General features: G+C 41.4%; 1 protein-coding gene across 3 annotated transcripts in view; it reads left to right on the top strand.

Moving 5' to 3' along the window:
* The window catches only part of tmem192 (transmembrane protein 192), a 62467-nt gene extending 37334 nt beyond the window's left edge, over window positions 1–25133 (top strand). For 2 of the 3 annotated variants that reach the window (XM_063046321.1, XM_063046320.1), the window contains exons 4-6: window positions 16479–16610; window positions 21300–21408; window positions 24200–25129. In XM_063046321.1, the coding sequence (XP_062902391.1) occupies window positions 16479–16610; window positions 21300–21408; window positions 24200–24323 (365 nt within the window). In that variant the 3' untranslated portion in view covers window positions 24324–25129. Of the gene's footprint in view, window positions 1–16478; window positions 16611–21299; window positions 21409–24199 lie in introns of all 3 variants that reach the window. The other variant, XM_063046323.1, reaches the window with a different exon arrangement.
* The last annotated feature ends 42 nt before the right edge of the window (window positions 25134–25175 follow it).

Below are 25175 nucleotides of genomic sequence, written 5' to 3'. Positions count from 1 at the left end.
TTTAAAAGTATCCCATAATGTCCCACTGAAAATATGCCCATAAATCCTATCTCTAAGAATCTTTTCCAGCAGCTTCCCCACCACAGACATAAGGCTCACTGGTCTATAATTACCCAGACTATCCTTACTACCTTTCTTTAACAAGGGGACAACATTCACCTCCCTCCAATCCTCCGGTACCATTCCCATGGACAACGAGGACATAAAGATCCTAGCCAGAGGCTCAGCAATCTCTTCCCTCGCCTCGTGGAGCAGCCTGGGGAATATTCCATCAAGCCCCAAGGACTTAATCATCCTAATGTATTTTAACAACTCCAACACCACCTCTCCCTTAATGTCAACATGCTCCAGAACATCAACCTCACTCATATTGTCCTCACCGTCATCAAGTTCCCTCTCCTTGGTGAATACCGAAGAGAAGTATTCATTGAGGACCTCACTCACTTCCACAGCCTCCAGGCACATCTTCCCACCTTTATCTCTAATCGGTCCTACCTTCACTCCTGTCATCCTTTTGTTCTTCACATAATTGAAGAGTGCCCTGGGGTTTTCCTTTACCCTACTCACCAAGGCCTTCTCATGACTCCTTCTTGCTCTTCTCGGCCCCTTCTTAAGCTCCTTTCTTTCTACCCTATATTGGTCCTGCTGAAGAGTTTCAGCCCGAAACATCAACTGTACTTTCTTTTTCCATGGAAGCTGCCTGGCCTGTTGAGTTCCTCCAGCATTTTGTGTGTGTTTCTCAGATTTCCAGCTACTGTAGATTTTCTCTTGATGGTGGTAGAAAACACCACTCTATAACTACAATGTCCAAAGTGTCATCAATTTATAGTTGGAAAGAGGAGAAAGCTTGGGGTTTTGCTGGGGCAAAAGCAGGCTTAAACAATCATTTTATCTTATAGTTCTGTAGTGACAGAAGAGGTCAATGTCATGTCAAGCTCTGAATGCATTGGTATGAGGACGTAGGGATAAAACTGTGAACTGATCATTGGGGTTCAGAAAGGAATAGTCAGAAAAGGTGGTTAAACTTTTCAGGATTTCTCTAAGGCATGGGAAATAGCCCTTTCTTCATGTCATTCAAATGTGGAGCTGACTTGCCTTTTCTCTTTGTTAGCATGGCCTGGCCTGTCTAGCTTTTCATACAGTTTGTCATTCCAGAACTTTTCGGGTTAAGTTCTTTTGTAACTTCCTTCTAACTGCCTTTAACAACCTCCAGCTACAGCTTATCTCCATGGCAATCGTGGCATTGCTTAAGAACAACATTCCCTTTGACCTGTGCACACTCCCCCATCCTCACCAGAACTGAAAACTAAATAATACCACAATACCACATTCCTAGATCTTGACAAAGGGAACTCAATCTGAAACATTAACTCAGTTTTTCTTTGTATAGATGATGACTGACCTCCACAGCCTTTTCAGCATATTTCTGTTTTATTACAAAAGGGATTCCTGCATCCCGACATTGTTTTAGTGTTAATAGCTAGTGTTTGATGTGATTCAATAGAATGAACAAGGTGTTCAAGAATAAAATTTTAAAACAGAACAAATTGAATGCAAAACTTTTCTTGTTTATGACTCTGTCCAGAAAACCTCATGTACCTTCCACCTTAGATTTTGGCCTAAAGGGAAATTATTGGTTATGGATTATAGTGAAGTTCAGATTAATTATGGATTTATTAAATGACACAGCAGGCTTGAGGGATTGATTGTATGGCCAATGCCTCCTCACGGGTCTACAATTATTAAAAATACCAGAAATGGGAAAGAAGTAGACTCTGTTCCTCATGTGCTAGGTTCAGGAGGCTTTCATCTTTTAAAATTCTTTTTAACCAGGTATGTCTTGGGTAAATTTGGATCAATTAGGTACTTGATAGGAGACACCACAGCATAATCTGGGCCTTCAATTGCAAACTTGACTAAATAGTCTAGTCATGGAGCAATATTTCACAGATGACTTTGTCCATGTCCACCAAGTTCCCATCGAAGCTAGTACCGTGGTGTGCATTTGGCCTCTAAGCCTTTACTATCCAAATGTCTTTTAAATGTTGCTATTGTAGTTGCCTCAACCACTTCCTCAGACAGCTCATTCCACATAAGCCAGCCTCTGCATGAAGAATTTGATCGTCATATTCCTTTTAAATCAGAATCCGATTTATTAACACAAACGAGAAAATCTACAGATGCTGGAAATCCAAGCAACATGCACAAAGTGCTGAAGGAACTCATCAGGCCAGGTAGCATCTGTGGAAAAGAGTAAACAGTCGACATTTCGGGCTGAAACCTTTTGACAGGCCCTGAAGAAGGGTCTCGGCCCAAAAGGTTAACTGTACGCTTTTCCACAGATACTGCCTGGCCTGCTGAGTTCCTCCAGCATTTTGTATGTGTTGCTCAGATTTATTGCCACTTATATGCCATGAGGCCTAATCAATGTCTTGTACAACTTTAGCAAAATATTCTAGCTCTTGTACTCGATGCCCTGACTGAAGGCCAACTTGCCAAATGTCATCTACACAACACTGTCTACCTGTGGTGCCACTTCAAGGGAACCATCTACTTGGACTCCAAGGTCCTGTTGTTCTACAGCACTTCTCAGGCCTCTCCTGTCCACTGTAAAAATCCTACTCTGGTTTTACTTTCTGAAATCCAGATCCTCCCCATTATCTGGACTGAACTCTATTTGCCATTCCTTGGCCTATTTAACTTGCTGATCCAGATCTCCTTGTCATTTCTGGTAACATTTTAACTGTACCACCTGTTTTAGTATCATCTGCAAACTTGCCACATCTTGTACAAGCTTATTTAAATTGTTTATGTAAATAACAAACTACAATGGGCTCAGCACTGATCCCTATGGCACAGGCCTCCAGTCCAAGAACAACCTGGCATCAGCAAATTGTGTATCTATGTAGCTAGTTCTCCCTCAATTTCATGCAATCTAGCCTTCCAAATTACATGTTTTTAGGGTTTATTCATTGAATAGTTAATTGCACAATATTCAAATATGGTGTCTTTTCTCTTAATCTGCAGCTGACTGAATTTGTCATTGCTTAGTGATTCTGTAGCAAAACTACAAATGACATTTTCGAAAGCTGGGTCAACAACCATCATGTTTTCATAGAAACTGCAAGACGCAACGTTGGTCTTTTGTGCTTGTGCATGTATTATCTAACTTTTTTTTTAAAGTTCATTGCTTCTAAAATTTTCAAATGTAACTTCCAATATAAATTGGGCATGGAAATGGATGCCGACTTAGAGTTCATTTACTACTGTTATTCAGAAAAATTCTCCTCTACTCCCAAGTGATTAACCCTACATCTTTTTTCTTTTTTTGATTCAGCACCCTGTGAAAATCGTTAAGGTTTCCGAATGTAACTCTTGAGCATTTTAAGAATGCCCCAATATCATTCTTATAATGAAGGTCTAATAAACCCATTTTCTTATGTTAATCTTTTTTTTAACTTGGATTCTCATATTTCTAAGATCTGCATATGCCTCTACCCCTTATTTATAATGGCACTTCTAGTAACAGTAAAGCTTTTCCTTGGGTGTGTTTACATCTTTTTGGAATTTCAGTTTTTACCCCTCTCTGTGTCTCCTGCAGTTTTTTCCTAACTTTGGTGAGGCATGCCAGGTAAAGAGCAAATTGGTATAAACACATCACTGCATCCTATTTTCCATTTGGTGCTTGTTGACTTGGCAATAATCCATGCAGAGATATTGGAGAAGAGAAGTCCTGACGTTACTAACACTTCTCAATCCTACCTCACCTTGTTGCAAAACAAATCTGAAATTACCATAGTCTATATCTTTCTCTGGTGGGAATCTTGCACATATTAGGCCTGAAGGTAATAGCCATTTAGGTAATCTTTTAATTATATTCTATCTTAACCTTTTTATGTGGTGTTTGGGTGGGGCATGGGAATGCATAATGCAGGATGTGGTATTTTACTGAAGGGAACTTGAGCAAAAAAAATGTTCAAATGAGTTTGGGTTTTGCTGTTGCAGCCAGTGATTCAACTCCAGATTCAATTAGTTGGATTTAGAAAGTTAGTACATTGCCAGTAATGATGACCACAAAGTTTATGGAATAGAAAATTACCTGATTTGCTTGTTCTTTTGAAGAAGGAAGTCTGTTGTTCTAGCCTTTTGAGACACATTATGCACAAAAATTTTTGAAATAATCCCAGCAAGCTATTCAGTACTAGGGCAATTAAACACGGACAATATTTACTTGTTCATTTTATACAGGACAAAATCTTGACTTAAAGATTTTTAAATTATTTTAGTAATTCTTTAATTCTAAAGTGCACATACTTGCAGACCAGATGTCCTCAGATGAGTTGAATTCTGCACAGAGATCTCTCTTATATATCTAATCAGGGCATTGGCTTTTCAAAATTCAAATTAGAATTCTGATTTTCCATATACAGTGGATTCCAGTTAATTGGGCCATCAGTTAATCAGGACAGCTGCTTATTTGGGTCAACTTTTAAAGTACAAAAATTAATCAGTGTTATGGCCTGAATTCCCTTTGTTTATTTGGGATACTATGCTGCTTAACTGAGACAGGAGGTTGCTGCTGAACAGCTTCTAACTAGTGTTAGTCACATGCACTTGTGTGGCCATTAGAGACTGTACTCTGCTTAGAGTGAAAAGTTTGTAAATTGCATCAGCTGCATGTGCTTGTGTTATGATTTTCATTTGGGCCAACGGGTGCCAATCAAAAGATGTGGAATGGTGAACCACAGCAAAGTTCTGCGGGCTGCATACAATACTTGTAAATATACTTTTGAATTGCTCTCACTGCAATCTGCAGCATGTAACTTGCCTTTAAACAATGTACTTTTAACTCAACTTAGTGATCTACAAATTTCATGATCTTCTGAAGGGCTCAGCAGACCAAGCAGGTACGGCACTTTTAAGCAGGCGAAGGTTTGTTATCATGGCTGGAAGCGAGGCAGGAGGGGTTCTCCAAGTCAGGCTGAAACGCAGAGGAATGAGGTCCCCTCTACCCAGCATCTTGTTAGTAAATGTGCAGTCGCTGGCGAACGAAATTGAGGACCTGAGAGCAAGATTTCTGTATCAGAGGGAAATGAGAGATTGTTGTGTTCTATGTCAGAACTAGACATGGTGTTCTCACAGCATGTACATACAGCATTCGGACCCAAAGGCTTCTCAGTTTACAGAATGTACTGAACTGTTGATTCAGAAAAGGCAAAAGGTGGAAGTGGGTGTTTCATGATTAACTCCGATGTGGTTTTGCTGAACTCTTGTTTCCCCTGATCTTGAACACCTAATAGTAAAATACCGCCAGTTCTATTTACCTAGAGAGTTCTCTTTCATAATCCCGACCACAGTTTACTTATTACCAGCAGTTGCCGTCTTCAAACAAGAAACAGTCCATCCCATAATATTTCAGATCATAGTCGGTAACTTAAACCAGGTTTATTTGAAGACCCTGCCCAGTTATCATCAATATACAGTGGCATGCAAAAGTTTGGGCACCCCTGGTCAAAATTTCTGTTACTGTGAATAGCTAAGCAGATAAAAGATGACCTGATTTCCAAAAGGCATAAAGTTAAAGATGACACGTTTCTTTAATATCTTAATCAAGATTACTTTTTTTATTTCCATCTTTTACAGTTTAAAAATAACAAAAAAGAAAAAGGGCCCGAAGCAAAAGTTTGGGCACCCTGCATGGTCAGTACTTAGTAACACCCCCTTTGGCAAGTATCACAGCTTGTAAATGCTTTCTGTAGCTAGCTAAGAGTCTTTCAATTCTTGTTTGGGGGATTTTCGCCCATTCTTCCTTGCAAAAGGTTTCTAGTTCTGTGAGATTCTTGGGCCATCTTGCATGCATTGCTCCTTTGAGGTCTATCCACAGATTTTCGATGATGTTTAAGTCGGGGGACTGTGAGGGCCATGGCAAAACCTTCAGCTTGCGCCTCTTGAGGTAGTCCATTGTGGATTTTGAGGTGTGTTTAGGATCATTATCCTGTTGTAGAAGTCATCCCCTTCATTTGAACACCTATGCTCTGTCCACAGCATCTCCCAGTGGCCACACATTTTAATTCCACATCCCAATCCCATTCCCATTCTGACATGTCTATCCACGGCCTCCTCTACTGTAAAGATGAAGCCACACTCAGGATGGAGGAACAACACCTTATATTCCGTCTGGGTAGCCTCCAACCTGATGGCATGAACACTGACTTCTCAAACTTCCGCTCATGCTCCACCTCCCCCTCGTACCCCATCCGTTATTTATTTTTATACACACATTCTTTCTCTCACTCTCCTTTTTCTCCCTCTGTCCCTCTGACTATACCCCTTGCCCATCCTCTGGGTTCTCCCCCCCCCCTTGTCTTTCTCCCTGGGCCTCCTGTCCCATGATCCTCTCATATCCTCTTTGCCAATCACCTATCTAGCTCTTGGCTCCATCCCTCCCCCTCCTGTCTTCTCCTATCATTTTGGATCTCACCCTCCTCCTCCCACTTTCAAATCTCTTACTAACTCTTCCTTCAGTTAGTCCTGACAAAGGGTCTCGGCCTGAAACATCGACTGTACCTCTTCCTAGAGATACTGCCTGGCCTGCTGCGTTCACCAGCAACTTTGATGTGTGTTGCTTGAATTTCCAGCATCTGCAGAATTCCTGTTGTTTGGTCATTTCACCTTTGTCTTTTTTACAGACGGTGTGATGTTTGCTTCCAGAATTTGCTGGTATTTAATTGAATTCATTCTTCCCTCTACCAATAAATGTTCCCCATGCCACTGGCTGCAACACAAGCCCAAAGCATGATCGATCCACCCCCGTGCTTAACAGTTGGAGAGGTGTTCTTTTCATGAAATTCTGCACCCTTTTTTCTCCAAACATACCTTTGCTCATTGCAGCCAAAAAGTTCTATTTTAACTTCATCGGTCAACAGGACTTGTTTCCAAAATGCATCAGGCTTGTTTGGATGTTCCTTTGCAAACTTCTGATGCTGAATTTTGTGGTGAGGATGCAGGAAAGGTTTTCTTCTGATGACTCTTCCATGAAGGTCATATTTGTGCAGGTGTCGCTGCACAGTAGAACAGTGTACCACCACTCCAGAGTCTGCTAACTCTTCTTGAAGGTCTTTTGCAGTCAAACGGGGGTTTTGATTTGCCTTTCTAGCAATCCTAAGAGCAGTTTTCTCAGGAAGTTTTCTTGGTCTTCCAGACCTCAACTTGACCTCCACCGTTCCTGTTAGCTGCCATTTCTTAATTACATTACAAACTGAGGAAACGGCTACCTGAAAGTGCTTTGCTATCTTCTTATAGCCTTCTCCTGCTTTGTGGGCATCATTTATTTTAATTTCCAGAATGCTAAGCAGCTGCTTAGAGGAGCCCATGGCTGCTGATTGTTGGGACAAGGTTTGAGGAGTCAGGGTATTTATAAAGCTTTGAAATTTGCATCAGCTGGCCTTTCCTAACGATGACTGTGAACAAGCCATAGCCCTAACAAGCTAATTAAAGTCTGAGATCTTGGTAAAAGTTATTTGAGAGCTCAAATCTCTTGGGGTGCCTAAACTTTTGCATGGTGCTCCTTTCCTTTTTTTTCCATTCTAAAATTGTACAAAACAAAAATAATACACTAATCTTGCTTAAAATGTTGAAAAGAATGTTTCATCTTTAACTTTATGACTTTTGGAGATCAGTTCATCTACTTGCTTAATTATTCAGAGTAACAGAAATTTTGACTAGGGGTGCCCAAACTTTTGCATGCCACTATATAACTTGTAAAACCAGAGGTTCTAACACACCGGACCACTGTTATACTAAGATAAGGAATGCCAACCGTTCCATGCCAAGAATGCATTTCAATAAATTGGATCCCCAGGCTGTTCTTCTCCTACCTGCATCAGAGGCTACAGAGCAAAGCTCCAGAGATTAGGACAACAAAGAGGTGGTACTATTATCTCTTAAAAAGTTAAATCAAGTAATATGGGCTACAGCAGGGCTTCACTTCCAGATGAGCTCAATGTCTTCTATGCTTACTTTGACCATCAAAACATAAAAGAACCATCGCAAATTCCCACAGCCTCTGACGATCCTGTGATTTCAGTTGTGCGAGCAGCTTTCAGGAGGATGAACTTAATGAAAAGCATCTGGACAGCAAAGCTGTATACATCAGGATGCTTTTTACTGACTACAGCTTAGCATTCAATACCATCCTCCCCTCAAAACTAATCAATAAACTCCAAGTCCTTGGCCTCAATACTGCCCTGTGAAATTGGATCCTGGATTTCCTCACTTGCAGACCCCAGTCAGGTTGGATTGACTACAACATCTCCATGATCTCCTTCAGCACAGGTGCACCACAAGGCTGTGTGCTTGGCCCCCAACTCTACTCACTTTATACTTGCAACTGTGTGGCTAAGCACAGCTTGAATGCTATAATAACTGCGCAGGCGTGTGACATCGGGCAGTGCAGCGCGGCAGATTTAAAAGGGCAGAAATCCTGCTTCGGGTTTGATTCGAAGAAGGAGTCTGAGAGTCTGAGTGGGAGTGCCGAGAAAGATATTTTTGAAATTTTCGTTATTTTTTTTTCTCCAACGGCGTTCTGAGAGGCGGGACTGCGCAGGCGTGTGACGTTGGGCAGTGCAGCGTGGCAGATTTAAAAGGAACAGAGCCTCATAGAGCGGGCAGCGTAGTTTGCGGGCGGTGGAGTGAGCCGGGAGCAGAGTGAAGACTTAAGGGCTTCGGCTCAACGGGCTTAGGCAGAAACGGGCGAGGCGAGGAAGGTTTGGCATTCATTTTCTGTTGTTATTTGAGGAGAGGGGCAGTATGAGTGTGAGGGCAGTTTGCTGTTCTCGGTGTCGGATGTGGGAGGCCCTGGAGTCTCCAAGCCTCCCGGACGTCTACATCTGCGCCAAGTGCATCGAGATGCAGCTCCTAAGGGACCGCGTTACGGAACTGGAGCTGCAGCTCGATGACCTTCGTCTGGTCATGGAGAGTGAGGAGTTGATAGAGAGGAGTTGCAGGCAGGTGGTCACGCCAGGGCCACGGGAGGCAGACAAGTGGGTCACGGTTAGGAGGGGGAAGGGGAAGAGTCAGGTAACAGGGAGTACCCCGGTGGCTGTGCCCCTTAACAATAGGTACTCCTGTTTGAGTACTGTTGGGGAGGACAGCTTACCCGGGGGAAGCGACAGTGGCCGTGCCTCCGGCACAGAGTCTGGCCCTGTAGCTCAGAAGGGTAGGGCAAGGAAGAGGAGGGCAGTTGTGATAGGGGACTCAATAGTAAGGGGGTCAGATAGGCGATTCTGTGGACGCAGTCCAGAGACTCGGATGGTAGTTTGCCTCCCTGGTGTCAGGGTCCGGGATATTTCTGATCGTGTCCAAGATATCCTGAAGTGGGAGGGTGAGGAGCCAGAGGTCGTACTTATAGGTACCAATGACATAGGTAGGAAAAGGGATGAGGTCCTGAAAGGAGAATATAGGGAGCTAGGAAGGGAGTTGAGAAAAAGGACCGCAAAGGTAGTAATCTCGGGATTACTGCCTGTGCCACGCAACAGTGAGAGTAGGAATGCGATGAGGTGGAGGATAAATGCGTGGCTGAGGGATTGGAGCAGGGGGCAGGGATTCAAGTTTTTGGATCATTGGGACCTCTTTTGGTGCAGGCGTGACCTGTACAAAAAGGGCGGGTTACACTTGAATCCTAGGGGGACCAATATCCTGGCGGGGAGATTAGCGAGGGCTACTGAGGTGACTTTAAACTAGAATGGTTGGGGGGGTGGGAATCAAATTAAAGAGGCTAGGCGTGAGGAGGTTACTTCACAGCAGGGGGATGGGAACCAGTGCAGAGAGACAGAGGGGTGTAAAGTGAGGGCAGAAGCAAAAAGTACAAAGGAGAAAAGTAAAACTGGCAGGCCGACAAATCCAGGGCAAGCATTAAAAAGGGCCACTTTTCAACATAATTGTATAAGGGCTAAGAGAGTCGTAAAAGAGCGCCTGAAGGCTTTGTGTGTCAATGCAAGGAGCATTCGTAATAAGGTGGCTGAATTGAAAGTGCAGATTGTTATTAATGATTATGATATAGTTGGGATCACAGGGACATGGCTCCAGGGTGACCAAGGATGGGAGCTCAACGTTCAGGGATATTCAATATTCAGGAGGGATAGACATGAAGGAAGGGGAGGTGGGGTGGCGTTGCTGGTTAAAGAAGAGATTAACGCAATAGAAAGGAAGGACATAAGCCGGAAAAATGTGGAATCGATATGGGTTGAGCTGCGTAACGCTAAGGGGCAGAAGACGCTGGTGGGAGTTGTGTACAGGCCACCTAACAGTAGTAGTGAGGTCGGAGATGGTATTAAACAGGAAATTAGAAATGTGTGCAATAAAGGAACAGCAGTTATAATAAGTAGTCCTGACGAAGGGTCTCGGCCTGAAACGTCGACTGCGCCTCTTCCTATAGATGCTGCCTGGCCTGCTGCGTTCACCAGCAACTTTGATGTATGTTGCTTGAATTTCCAGCATCTGCAGAATTCCTGTTGTTAGCAGTTATAATGGGTGACTTCAATCTACATGTAGATTGGGTGAACCAAATTGGTAAAGGTGCTGAGGAAGAGGATTTCTTGGAATGTATGCGGGATGGTTTTTTGAACCAACATGTCGAGGAACCAACTAGAGAGCAGGCTATTCTGGACTGGGTTTTGAGCAATGAGGAAGGGTTAATTAACAGTCTTGTCGTGAGAGGCCCCTTGGGGAAGAGTGACCATAATATGGTGGAATTCTTCATTAATATGGAGAGTGACGTAGTTAATTCAGAAACAAAGGTTCTGAACTTAAAGAGGGGTAACTTTGAAGGTATGAGACGTGAATTAGCTAAGATAGACTGACAAATGACACTTAAAGGTTTGACAGTGGATATGCAATGGGAAGCATTTAAAGGTTGCATGGATGAACTACAACAATTGTTCATCCCAGTTTGGCAAAAGAATAAATCAAGGAAGGTAGTGCACCCGTGGCTGACAAGAGAAATTAGGGATAGTATCAATTCCAAAGAAGAAGCATACAAATTAGCCAGAGGAAGTGGCTCACCTGAGGACTGAGAGAAATTCAGAGTTCAGCAGAGGAGAACAAAGGGCTTAATTAGGAAGGGGAAAAAAGATTATGAGAGAAAACTGGCAGGGAACATAAAAACTGACTAAAAGCTTTTATAGATATGTAAAAAGGAAAATACTGGTAAAGACAAATGTACGTCCCCTACAGACAGAAACAGGTGAATTGATTATGGGGAGCAAGGACATGGCAGACCAATTGAATAATTACTTTGGTTCTGTCTTCACTAAGGAGAACATAAATAATCTTCCAGAAATAGTAGGGGACAGAGGGTCCAGTGAGATGGAGGAACTGAGCGAAATACATGTTAGTAGGGAAGTGGTGTTAGGTAAATTGAAGGGATTGAAGGCAGATAAATCCCCAGGGCCAGATGGTCTGCATCCTAGAGTGCTTAAGGAAGTAGCCCAGGAAATAGTGGATGCATTAGTGATAATTTTTCAAAACTCGTTAGATTCTGGACTAGTTCCTGAGGATTGGAGGGTGGCTAATGTAACCCCACTTTTTAAAAAAGGAGGGAGAGAGAAACCGGGGAATTATAGACCGGTTAGCCTAATGTCGCTGGTGGGGAAACTGCTGGAGTCAGTTATCAAAGATGTGATAACAGCACATTTGGAAGGCGGTGAAATCATCGGACAAAGTCTGCATGGATTTGTGAAAGGAAAATCATGTCTGACGAATCTCATAGAATTTTTTGAGGATGTAACTGGTAGAGTGGATAGGGGAGAACCAGTGGATGTGGTATATTTGGATTTTCAAAAGGCTTTTGACAAGGTCCCACACAGGAGATTAATGTGCAAACTTAAAGCACACGGTATTGGGGGTAAGGTATTGATGTGGATGGAGAATTGGTTAGCAGATAGGAAGCAAAGAGTGGGAATAAACTGGACCTTTTCAGAATGGCAGGCGGTGACTAGTGGGGTACTGCAAGGCTCAGTGTTGGGACCCCAGTTGTTTACAATATATATTAATGACTTGGATGAGGGAATTAAATGCAGCATCTCCAAGTTTGCGGATGACATGAAGCTGGATGGCAGTGTTAGCGGTGAGGAGGATGCTAAGAGGATGCAGAGTGACTTGGATAGGTTGGGTGAGTGGGCAAATTCATGGCAGATGCAATTTAATGTGGATAAATGTGAAGTTATCCACTTTGGTGGCAAAAATAGGAAAACAGATTATTATCTGACTGGTGGCCGATTAGGAAAAGGGGAGGTGCAATGAGACCTGGGTGTCATTATACACCAGTCATTGAAAGTGGACATGCAGGTACAGCAGGCGGTGAAAAAGGCAAATGGTATGCTGGCATTTATAGCGAGAGGATTCGAGTACAGGAGCAGGGAGGTACTACTGCAGTTGTACAAGGCCTTGGTGAGACCACACCTGGAGTATTGTGTGCAGTTTTGGTCCCCTAATCTGAGGAAAGACATCTTTGCCATAGAGGGAGTACAAAGAAGGTTCACCAGATTGATTCCTGGGATGGCAGGACTTTCATATGAAGAAAGACTGGATGAACTGGGCTTGTACTCGTTGGAATTTAGAAGATTGAGGGGGGATCTGATTGAAACGTATAAAATCCTAAAGGGATTGGACAGGCTAGATGCAGGAAGATTGTTCCCGATGTTGGGGAAGTCCAGAACAAGGGGTCACAGTTTGAGGATAAAGGGGAAGCCTTTTAGGACCGAGATTAGGAAAAACTTCTTCACACAGAGAGTGGTGAATCTGTGGAATTCTCTGCCACAGGAAACAGTTGAGGCCAGTTCATTGGCTATATTTAAGAGGGAGTTAGATATGGCCCTTGTGGCTACGGGGATCAGGGGGTATGGAGGGAAGGCTGGGGCAGGGTTCTGAGTTGGATGATCAGCCATGATCATAATAAATGGCGGTGCAGGTTCAAAGGGCCGAATGGCCTACTCCTGCACCTATTTTCTATGTTTCTATGTTTCTAATAAAGTCTGATGACAACACCACTGTTGTTAGCCAAATCAAAGGAAGGAGATTGAAAATCTGTCTCAGTGGTACCATGGCAACAACCTCTCACTCAATGTCAACAAAAACAAGGAGCTGGTTATTGACCACAGGAGGGGGAAGCCAGAGTTCCGAGCCAGTCCTTATCAGAGGATCAGCAACTTTAAAGTCCTCAGTGCCATTATTTCAGAGGACCTGAGCTGGGCCCAGCATGTAAGTGCAATTATGAAGAAAGCACAGCAGTGCTTATACTTCCTTAAGAGTTTGCAAAGATTCAGCAGAACATCTAAAACTTTAACAAACTTCTATAAATGTGTAGTGGAGAGTACATTGACTAGCTGCATTACAGCCTTGTATGGAAAAACCAATGCCCTTGAATAGAAAATCCTCCAATAAGTGGTGGCTGTGGCCTAGTCCATTAAGGGTAAAGCCACTGAGCACATTTACATGGAACATTGTTACAGGAAAACAGTATTCATCATCGGGGACCCCCACCACCCAGGTCATGCTCTCTTCATATTGCTGCCATCAGGAAGAAGGTACAGGAGCCTCAGGGTTCACACCACCAGGTTCAGGAACAGTTATTACACCTCAACCAACAGGCTCTTGTATCAGAGAGAATAACTTCACTCAACTTCACTTGTCCTATCACTGAATTGTTGCCACTACCATTGAACTCACTTGCAAGGACACTTCATCTTATATTCTCAATGTTTATTGCTTATTTATTTATTATTATTTCTTTGTGTATTTGCACAGTTGTATTTTTCACACTGGTTGAACGCCCGATTTGGTGTAGTCTTTTGGATTGATTCTATTGATCTATTATGGATTTATTGTATATGCCCACAAGAAAATGAATCTCAAGGTTGTGTACGGTGACATATGTACTTTATTAATAAATGTCCTTTGAACTTGTTGGATTACAACATTATGCAGGAAAGCAGTGAAGGCAATCCATTATCTGGACTAGGTGTCAGTGCTGATTTTGATCATTTACAGTCAATCAAAAGAACAGATCAGCGTACACTGGATGAATTTCACGTTGTGACTTTTAGGAACTATACAGTTTTATCGTACTGCAGTGGTATTGGCAGTGTTCTAATTTTGTTTTCTGTATTTTATTTAAATAGCAGTTTAAGATGGCACTGGTGAATCTCAGCAAATTCTGGCCGTTGAAACAAGGAAAACAACTAAATACTTTTAATCACACTTTTTCTGGCAAACGATTATCACAAGCAGTGGTCTGTAACTTTAGACTTGGAGGCAATTCAATGTAGCAGAAGTGAGGCAAGGCAGCGGGCCCATTGCCAAGAGTGTGGAAGACCCAAGGGTTGGTTGATTTTAAGCACTAATTGGAAAGTTTAGGTACAAGCTGAATTGAGGCAGTTGGGTTCAGTCCGCAGTCTGTATTGAAGCAGCCGAATCCAATGTTTGGATGAAGATTTAAATGCCGGGCTGAACTGAAATGGTCGGGTACAGGCCGAATTGAGACAGCAGGGTCCAGGCCCCAGAGCGTATCAAAGAGACTGAACCTGATGTTTGGACAATGATTTAGATACCGGGCCAGATTGTAAGGGTCAGGGTGTCGGGGTCCAAGGTAAGGGGCAGGCGGTTCAGCTTGCTACTCCACTCTCTGTGGAACCAAAGATCTGTGGGCAAACTCTTTGTTGACTCCAGTTCAGAGTGCTATTTGTTGCATTTATTGTTTGCATGATTTGCTTTTTCCTTCTGCACATTGGGTGTTTTGACAGCCTTTTTTTTAAAAGATGTTCTTTTGGGTTTCTCTGTTTGGTGGCTGCCTGTTAGATGAATCTCAAGGTTGTGTAATGTATACATACTTTGTTAATGTGCTTTGAACTTTGAAATACATAAGTTGTTTCTGAGTTAAAAACATAACTCTACTTCTATTTAACTATTTCCATAAAACTTTAGCTAATTGGGGCAGCTGCTTAATTGGACCAAAATATAATGATCCCAAGTGTCCCAGGTAAAAAGAATCCACTGTATACTTCTGTGAGAATTCTCTTTTTAAAATTAATTTCTGTCCCTCTGATTCTGTAAAAAAAATATTAAAACTTCTGCTCCACCTTGTAATCACAACCTGATTTTAGAATCATTTGGATTTGATTTTGTTTCCCCTCTCCTTGCAAACTCTAAAAGTAATTTCAACCAGATAGTTGAAATGCAATTTGGGTCATTAGCTGGTTTCATCTATGGTAGGATAATAGAACATTGATGTCATTTTTTTTAATAAATTGTCTCATATCTTTGAAAGATTTGTCAGTTCCTGTCTCTGCGGTGGATATACTTAGTTAAACAGAGCCACCCCTTTGTATTCTATCTTGAAGTCCCATGATAGAGCCTCCTTGTTGTTGTTGACTTCTGTCCACCCAGCAATCTTCTTTCAAAGTGTTTTTTCCCCCCTAACTATTCTGTTGTGAAATCCTGAGATAAACATGTGCAAAGGGAGAGAAAATCATTTTGGCTTTATAGTCAAATCATCAGAATTACTTAAACTCTGGGAAAGCACACTTAAATTTTTATATTTTCTTCATCTTTCACTTGATTTCTTGGGTGTGTATCTCTTTATCTTCGTTTCTTAGTTTTGCTCTCTTAGCACTTAACATAGTGCACCTGCTTGTTTTCTACAAACCTGATTTACCTCTTTCATCTCAGCTTTTTGCATGTTTGTACTGTTTATCTCTGGGGTTTCTTTCTAGTGTCTTTTTAAAAGGATAATCTACCTACTACTTTGACTTGTTTTTCTTAAGCTTGTCTCAGTATCCCTTACTTCCTGTATGCTTCCTGTTCCCAGCACCTTTTATTCTCAAGATGCATGTTCTCATTCCATTTTTCAATTTAAATAATTTAAAATTAATTGATTTCTTTTTACAAATTTACATTATGGAAGGAATACATATCACTTTGCAAAAACTGGCAGAGTATGTTCAATAGATTTTGTTTTGTAAGATTTCTTATACAGCAGTTAATGAATAGAGACACTGTAAAGTTAAATGGGTAATAAGGCACCACTGGATACTCCTGACTCAACATTTATAGCCTCAGATGGGATTAGGAGTGGAAATATGGCTATCCAGTGGCTTGGGCTGGCACATGTACAACTGTAAAAGATGCACAATTTTCCATGGCCACTTCCCCCCTCTTTTCCCCCTCCCCACTTACCTCCATAGTGCAGCAAAGGCTGTTTGTGCCTGGGGATTCATCCCTCCCAAAGGGAAGAGAAGTGAAGTTATTAAGAGACTTTGCATTTTATTTCAGTGGCTAATTCAGACTTTCTAATTATATACTCTAAAATATTTGTTAAAACAAATTTTCATGAAACAGAATTTTATTTTCTCTCTGTAATTTATGCACTGGAAAAATATGTATTTGAGAAACATTTACTGATAAACTTGTATTTTTATATATAGGAACTGCAGTTATCCTACTTATACTTGCGGTGCAGCTGTCTTTTGAACTGAAAGGACTCTTGATATACGTAATTCTTGGAGTCTTGACAGTGGAGCTTTTCTGTTCCTCAGCATGCCTCGTCATTTACACAGGTGAGCTGGGAGAAAAGAAGCCAGTATTCCCTGCTGTGTACTTACAAAGTTGCAGTTACAATAGGCATTGCAATAGATTTAACAAGTCTATTTACAAATGAATAATTCCCATTCCCATCCTTCCTAAACTCACCCTTTCCTGCTTTTCTTAATTAAAAGGCAAGAAATTTGCTTTTGAAAGAATGTTTGCCTCCATTCACTGCTCTTGCCCCTTTTCCCAGAGTAATTTAACAGTAATATATTCATAAACCAGGACAAAAACAGGAGCAAATTGCATCTTTTGACCTGTCCTGATTTCACATTAGAGGTAGATTGGTCTGGCAGCTGTTACTACATGGAAAAACAAAACTTGTACTGCAATGACATAATATCCAGAAAATAATGAATTAGCATGTGTATCATGACTATCGGATATGGACGTGATATTTGATAAGTGTGTTCCATTCACCCCTACACATGCATGTCAGTGAGGGATATTCGCTACACTACTTTGATGGTCTGCACTGGATATTTTAAAGGTTGGCTTGCCTGACACGACAATCTAAACCCAAGATGCTTTTTAATTTGCATGGTAAAACATTTGGGTTTTACGTGAACCTTGTTTAATTGCAAATTTGCTTGCATATCTGGTAATCTTTTTAATCTAATTCAAACTGCAAGTGAAGGCTAAACAATGTTCTTGTATTTCTCTGAATCATTGCAACTGAACAACCTGAGCTTACTAAAAATTAGAGTACCCCACTTAGAGTACTGTGCTGTGTTCTAGTCACCTCACTACAGGAAGGATAAGGAAACCATAGAAAGGGTACAGAGGAGATTTACAAGGATGTTGCCTGGATTGGGGAGCATGCCTTATGAGAACAGGTTGAGTGGAGGATGAGAGGTGACCTGATAGAGGTGTATAAGATGATGAGAGGAATGATCATGTGGATAGTCAGAGGCTTTTTCCCAGGGCTGAAATGGCTAGCATGAGGAGGTACAGTTTTAAGATGCTTGGAAGTAGGTACAGAGGAGATGTCAGGAATAAGTTTCTTGCGCAGAGAGTAGTGAGTACGTGGAATGGGCTGCTGGCGACGGTGGTAGAGGCGGATATGGTAGGGTCTTTTAAGAGACTCCTTGATAGGTACATGGAGCTCAGAAAAATAGAAATTACCTAGGGGATAGCCCTCCAAGGTAAGGACGTGTTCGACACAGCTTTGTGAGCCAAAAGGCTTGTATTGTGCTGTAGGTTTTTTATGTTTCTGTGTCTATTTTTCAGTTTTATTTCCTTTTTAAATGCAAACCTGGATTCTCCTATTTTGACAGTTGGGTTTCTCAGCAAGACTCTTGCTGTACATTTTCAGGTACTTGCACAACGATTGTTAAAAATTGATGTTTAAAGTTTCCATTTTTACTTTCTATCAAGAGATTAACTACTCCCTTCAATTCCTAGATTTTACGGACTTAGTATTATTTACAGTGACTTTTATAAAACTAAAAGTGGCCAAGTGGTTAAGGCGTTCGTCTAGTGATCTGAAGGTTGCTAGTTCGAGCCTCAGCTGTGGCAGCGTGTTTGTGCCCTTGAGCAAGGCACTTAACCACACATTGCTCTAGTGTCTGTGCAAGGAGTGGTGCCCCACACGGACTTCCAATCTGCGCCTTGTAAGGCGTGAAAATGCCCATCGCAGGCCTCTTGAGGTCTGAGTCAACGTCCCCCCCCCCTTTATAAAACTAAATAGACTTTTTCTGGTGTATGGCAGTCAGCATTATCAAATTATATCTGATTATCTGTGCAGCTGGACTGTTCGCTATTTTAACCAACCCACAATATCCTCTAGATGTGATTTAGACTCTGTAGTCCTTAAATAATATTTTTGTACCTTTTATAGTTAACCAGGGTTTGTGATCTCTTCTTTGAAGATGATAAAGTAGACCAGAAGCAGTGTATGGGCTCAATTTAAAATTCCAGCACAGCAGACTGTCTAGTAACCTAATTCAAATCATATTTGGATTTTGGGGCTTTAACACTGTTTTAATACAAATTAAGATAATTCAATTAAAGATGTTCTTTAGGAACAAAACGCTCCTTCTGGAAGAGGCTAAATTAAGTCTATCTAGACAGGCATGTGGTGCTCTAAATTTGGTTTTGTACACTTGCACCTTTTTATTGCTGTTCGGTCGTCCAAAGGGTTTTCATGGCAAGATGCAGAAGTAGATTACCAGGCCTTTCTTCCGCACAGGTGCTGCTGCCCAGGTTGGGACCCGGCTGGGTTTGAACTCAGGACCATCTGCCTTGAAGTCCAGTGCTGATGCCACCACACCACCAGCTGACCCCTGCACTTGCACCTAGTCAACGCTAATCTTCACTCTTGGCCCAAAATACAGTGCTTTGGCATATACAATTGTTATTGCTGGACTAAAGGTTTTGATTGATTTTGAGATACAAACATGAAATACCAAATACCTTGTTACATACTTCCAAAGTTCCTCACTGTTAAATCTGCCAAACAAGCTTTCCATCATAGATGCCTTGCTTACACATTCACCTTCTGGGTCCTGTGGATCTCCTTATTTTTGAAAGGGAATGGACCAAGTTTAATTCTAGTGGCCTTGCTTTTCAGGATAATTCCATCCAATCTAAGAATCTGCCTCAGGTGTTCCGTACTCTTTTTGTCAATTTATTTCATTGACAGATGTTTTTCATCTTGGGAGCTTGTTGGTTAAAGTCGCCTCTCTTGCATTTTATCTAATGCTTCATGTTTCAATTTAAACAATAAATTTTGCTGCGTTACCTTTAATTTTTTTTAAATGCAAGCCAGTAAAGAAAAGCAAGTTTCTTTTTTTTGCCATGCCTTGCTGGCTGTTGAGACCTGTTAGATTGCAAGTCGCTAAGCTGGTCCACAGGTTTAGTAATTTATTGAAATATCAGGAATATAACTCTACACTAGTTATTCTGCATCTAATGTGTGATGTCTGAGTTAGTTCAAACCGATTGCCAAGAAGTGATTGATGATGGACTCAATTACTTTGAGATGTCCTTTTTAAACTAGTCTTTCACTGCAAGAACGTATTTTAAGTTTATTTACTAGCTCTACAATTTTTGTCCAAAGCCGGTGGTTTTTAGCTGTGTTGCCATAGCCCTTTTTCACAAACATGTTATTTTCACTAGTAGTATGAAACTGATGGGAAGGCCAACCTGCTATTGAAACACTTTAGCCAGACCTCACCTAATATCCAACTACATTTATAAATTGAACCGCATGTACTTTCTGTAAATGTTTGTGCACTTAAATTAGCTCTCAACCTCTACCCATTTCTATTTCTGTGTCAATTGGGGATTATTTTAAAATGGAATTAAATAGAAGCACAATTTAAAAAATAAAAACAGACATTCTCCAAGGTTCTACCTGTACAGAAAAAAAATTAAATGGGGGTGGACCTTATCAGTTCAGAAAAGCTATTATTGGTTTTGTCAAAGCGCTTGAGATTAAGTCAACGAGAGCTGGACGTGGATTCTTAACAAAGTGAGTGGTTTAGAACTGAGAAACAACAAAATATGTAAGTACGAGAGCAGTAACTTGGGAGGAGAGAGAGCAGCGCGCCGCGTGTGCGCAGCCCTCCGGTGAAAAATGATATCATATCCATTAAATAGGGGCAGTAGACAATTCTGATTTGATGGAGACGGACGTGAAAGCACAGAGGAAGATCTGGAAAAATTTCTGAAACGCTCTTTCGCTGCTGTCGTTACTGCGCGGTCGGGAATCTTTTGGAGGGAAGGCCTCAAAATCCCCGGCTTTGCCTGCTGTTGGCGACCGAGATGGAGGTCGAATCCTCAGATAGAGATGGCGCTCAGTACTCGGTGTCAGAGAGCTGATCAGAGCTCGAAGTTTTCAGATGACTCAGAGTCGGACCGTGGTTGGGTATGGCAGGGAGAGTTTTTCTTCCTTCTCCTGTCTGCGTGAGATGTGGGACATTTGAGAGACTTTGAACTTTTACTGTGCTCATGGACTTCTTCATCAAGTTATGGTATTGTTATACTGTTGTAACTATATGTTATAATTGTGTGGTTTTGTCAGTTTTTTCAGTCTTGGTTTGTCCTGTGTTTTGTGATATCACACCGGAGGAAATATTGTATCATTTCTTAATGCATGCATTACTAAATGACAATAAAAGAGGACTGCATGTCTTCATAATCTAATCTAACTACAGCTTCTCGTTAAGACTGAGAGGCTTTGGCATTGCAGCTGGAGTATTTTGACTTCATCCACCCAGATGCCTGAATTGCATCCCTTAATCATGCACTGCAGTTGCTGTGATATGAATGAGATGAGGAGCCATGGACCCTATTGGCCTCAAAATCCTGCAACAGTAGATGATCTGTTACACTGTGTGATCCTTCAAACAGTCTTTGTGCAGTCTAAAGAAGCTGAAAATGTGGTGTTGGAGGAGCTCAGTCCCTTGACAGCTGGGCAGGAAAGTTGAGTGGAGCACCTCTGTGATTAATTTCAGCAATAGCTCAAATGAGAAAATGTAACGGAAGGTCCATCAGAGAAGAAAAGCTGTGTGAATGTTTATTATCCCTTTAGAAGCAGCTATGGTTTAATTTGCTTGTCATATTGATAAATGGCATTTTTATCTTGTAAAGAGGTGCGGGTTTGTTTTTTTTAAGAGTTTGCATTTGGAGTCTTCTAACTTGCTATTCTTTTACAGTGAGGATAACAAAGTTCAATAGAATGAAACCTTGTCCTGACATCCAAGAGGAAGAGGGAAGACACAGATACCCTAATCGCAGTAATATTCTGTCAGAAACTGGATTCAGGTGAGTGTCTTGATGATTTTGTTAACTAGTTGGTACTAGGAATTTCAGCAATGGCAAAGTTAATGTTTTCTCCAGATCAAAGCATCACTTTGAGTATAATAGTTGTTGCTTCAGTGAGGAAGAGCAGAAACTGTCCATATTGGAAACAAGATCAAAGTGCTGGAAAGTAGTTAGGCATGTGCACGCCTTTTGACATCATATTAACTCCACTGATATGTTGTAAAAATAAACCAATATAAATTCTGAACATCTGTCTCTAAATTATAGACTTGTAAAAATGTGAACCATTTTCAGATGGCTTGATATGTTAATGTAGTGTTTGTCTAGCCATGAAAGATTCCAGGTTTTAAATTTCCACTTGGTGAAGACTTAAACCTGTGCTAACCACAGCAATAAAGAGATGTTGAAACCAACCTTTATCCCTTATAGTTAGAGGAACAAGATCAAATTAAGACTGAGATGAGTGGAAAGGCAACATTACCAGCATTGAATGCAAGAGCATTAGTTATTGATTGCACTTACTTCCATACATATGGCTGCATTGACAGCTGTGGGATAGAATATGTAGAGCAAAGTGCAATAGGAACCTTGAAGTACAATAGGATCAACAGATCAATTAGCATGGAACTCTTTCCTAATTGGGTCAAGCAAATAGGTATCAAAAAAGAGCAAGTCTTATGTCAATTAACCCTTTGGCTATTACAAAGGATTTTGAATCAATTTCATCAAACTCTTAACTTGTTCAGAAATGTTCACCTAACAAAACATCCTTATATAATATACCAAGGGAGTTCAGAAGGGAGTCTTAGGCACGTACAGTACATGTAGCTAGGGTGCCCAAGACGTTTGCACAGTACTGTAGTAATTTTGTGTATTGCACTGTACTGTTGGGGGGGGGGGGGACAAATTTCATCCTGATTCTGATAGGAGTCTGTATTGTGGACTGAGTGGTAAGGGGGCCAGGAGAGGAGAATCATGGTTCATGGTTGGGAAAAGGGAGAGGAGAGGGAGCAGGAAGCACCAGAGAGACATTCTGTATTCATCAATAAACTAATTGTTTGCAATCAAATGACCTTCTCATAGCTACCTGGATGAAGCCTCTTCCCACTCTGTCACTTGTAAAAATGCCATCCTCTTCTCTCAGTTCCCCTTCTCTCCACCGCTCTTGGGATGAGACTTTTCATTCCAGAACTAGTGAGATGTCGTCCTCCTTTAAAGAAAAGGGCCTTCCTACCTCTACCATCAACATTGCCCTCACCCGTTTCTCTTCCTTTCCTCGCCCCTTTGCCCTCACCCCCCCTTCCCGCCACCCCACCGGGGATAGGGTTCCCCTTGTTTTACCTGCACGTCAGTAGACTCCATGTTCAGCACCTAATTCTCCATAACTTCCACCATCTGCAACAGGATCCCACCAACAAGCACAGCTTTCCCTTCTTCTCCACCCCCCCCACTTTGTTTTCCACAAGGATAAGTACCAGGAGACCCCACTGATCTCTCTCCTGGTACTTATCCTTGCAAATGGAACAAGTGCCGTACCTGCCCCTACAACACCTCCCTGACTACTATTCAGGGCCCCAAACTGTCCGTTCAGGTAAGGTGACACTTCACCTGTGAGTCTGAGGTCAACTACTGTCTCTGGTGCTCGCAGTGTCGCCGCCTGTATATCGGTGAGTCCCAACGTAGATTGGGAGACTGCCTCACCAAGCACCTATGCTCTATCCGCCAGAAAAAGTGGGATCTCCTGATGGCCACCCACTTCAATTCTACTTCCTATTTCCATTCTGGCATGTCAATCCATGTCAGTCTCCTCTATTACCATAATAAGGCCACATTCAGGTTGGAGGAGCAACACCTTGTATTTTCTCTGGGTGGCCTCCAATCTGATGGCATGAACATTGATTTCTCAAACTAATGGTAATTACCCTGCCCCCATTCATCATTCCCATTTCCCCCTCACCTTATCTCCTTGCCTGCCCATCACCTCCCTCTGGTGCTACTCCCCCTTCCCTTTCTTCCATGGTCTTCTACCCTCCTGTGGCACTCCACCTTCGCCATTCCCAGCATCCTTTGCTCCCACCAGATTTACAACCTTGCTGTCTATTGCACATTGATAAATACAGAACACTTGAAAACCCTAGGCACCCTCGTTCTCGATCTCTCGTTCTCTCTCTCTCTCTCTCTCTCTCTCTCTCTCATGTTCTTCCCTTTCCACATTTCAACAAAATACCAGAATGTAAATTAGATACTGTACATTGCTGCATGTACAGTTAAAGGGGCTGTTGGGCATATGTAAAAGAATAAGCTGCAGGGATATTGAAAAATGAGAGAAAGGGAATGAATCGAGTGGAATTTCACCCAGGTCAGGGTTGGATAAGATGTGCAAAGTAATATATATATCTATCACAATGGAGCTTTTAATAATCAAAGCTAATTACTTTATCTAAAGCAAAGTTTGTGGTGGGGGGGGTGCAATGTTCAGGCAGGACTCTAGAGCTGACAAATGTGGAGCAGTTTCACTGGGATAATTGGCCCCTACTGTCATTTCTTGTATTTTTGCTATTGTGAAGAAAAGCATGAAGTTCTTCTGGTTCCTGGATAATGTATATTCTTTGATCAAAGTCCTGAAAATAGGGTGTTTTTTTTCCATCATCATGTGTGATGAACTGTGCACAAATTTCCTGCTGCTGCCCTGTTTCTGACTGATTAAATTTCAAAAATGTTTTATTGATATTATACATGTAAAATTATGAAATGCTATTTTTAAATGAAAATGTTGAATTTTGTTCTGAAGGGATGGAACAAGCTTGGAAAATCTGGTCGAAAAGCAAGCAGACCTCATAGATTACTTAAAAATGCACAATGTGCAGTTAAGTAAAAAACTACTGGCCTTAATATCCCAGCAAGTGCGAGACTGAGTTTCGGAAAGCTCTAAAATCTAATGAAGGAATGAAAGAAGGCACAGATGTGCTTTGAATCTTCAACCAGTGGGATATTTTCAAATGTGGAATTTGAGTGTAAATTGTTTAAGTATCTTGAAGTTGCCTTGTATTGATTTGGGAAGACGAAGTTTGCTACAAGCATCTTGTTTTCATTTTTAAACATCTGTTATATAAATCAATCATGGCAAAATTAGCATGGCAGATTTAACTTGCTGAACCTGTGCCAAAAGACCTTGTTGTGAACTATAATGCAGAATAATTCTGCATTTGTATGTGAAGATTTTTCTCCCTGTTTTTGCAATATTGACCTTCATTTGCTATAGCACTGTTGGAAGATTTGTCTTCTGAAAATGGTTTTCTTTAATAAATGTTTAAGCTATGAAGATGTAAAGAACATTAAGCTCCTCTTGAACTGTGCTGAGTATCTTAGTTTGAATTTGTGCTGATATGTTAGTCTCTTCAATACAATGATATGAACTTCTGGGGACCTGAGTACACATTTTTTTACTGATCTAAGAGGGGGGTGGGGGAAATTTTTTCTATTTTGAAAGACTATGCTGATCAAGAATTTCAAATTAACCACTGTAATTCAGTAGTTTGTGAGAACAACTATATCCCAGTAAGATCGATCATTAAAGAAGAGCTGAGAACTGGACAATGTAGTACTTTTTGATTAATGAACTCCTGTAAACCTAGCTTTGCTTTTCTGTGCTATTTCCTTGAACAATGCTATTCTCAGAGTATTGTATTGAAACAGTACCTTGAACTTGTTTAATAAAGGACAGAGGTCTAATTACTGAAGCTTATTTAACCTTCATTAATTTAACT

This window comes from Mobula hypostoma, chromosome 4, assembly GCF_963921235.1.
Source record: "Mobula hypostoma chromosome 4, sMobHyp1.1, whole genome shotgun sequence".
NCBI classification, from domain to species: Eukaryota; Metazoa; Chordata; class Chondrichthyes; order Myliobatiformes; family Myliobatidae; genus Mobula; species Mobula hypostoma.
Note: the sequence above shows the minus strand (reverse complement) of the source record. Positions and strands in the feature narration are given on the sequence as shown.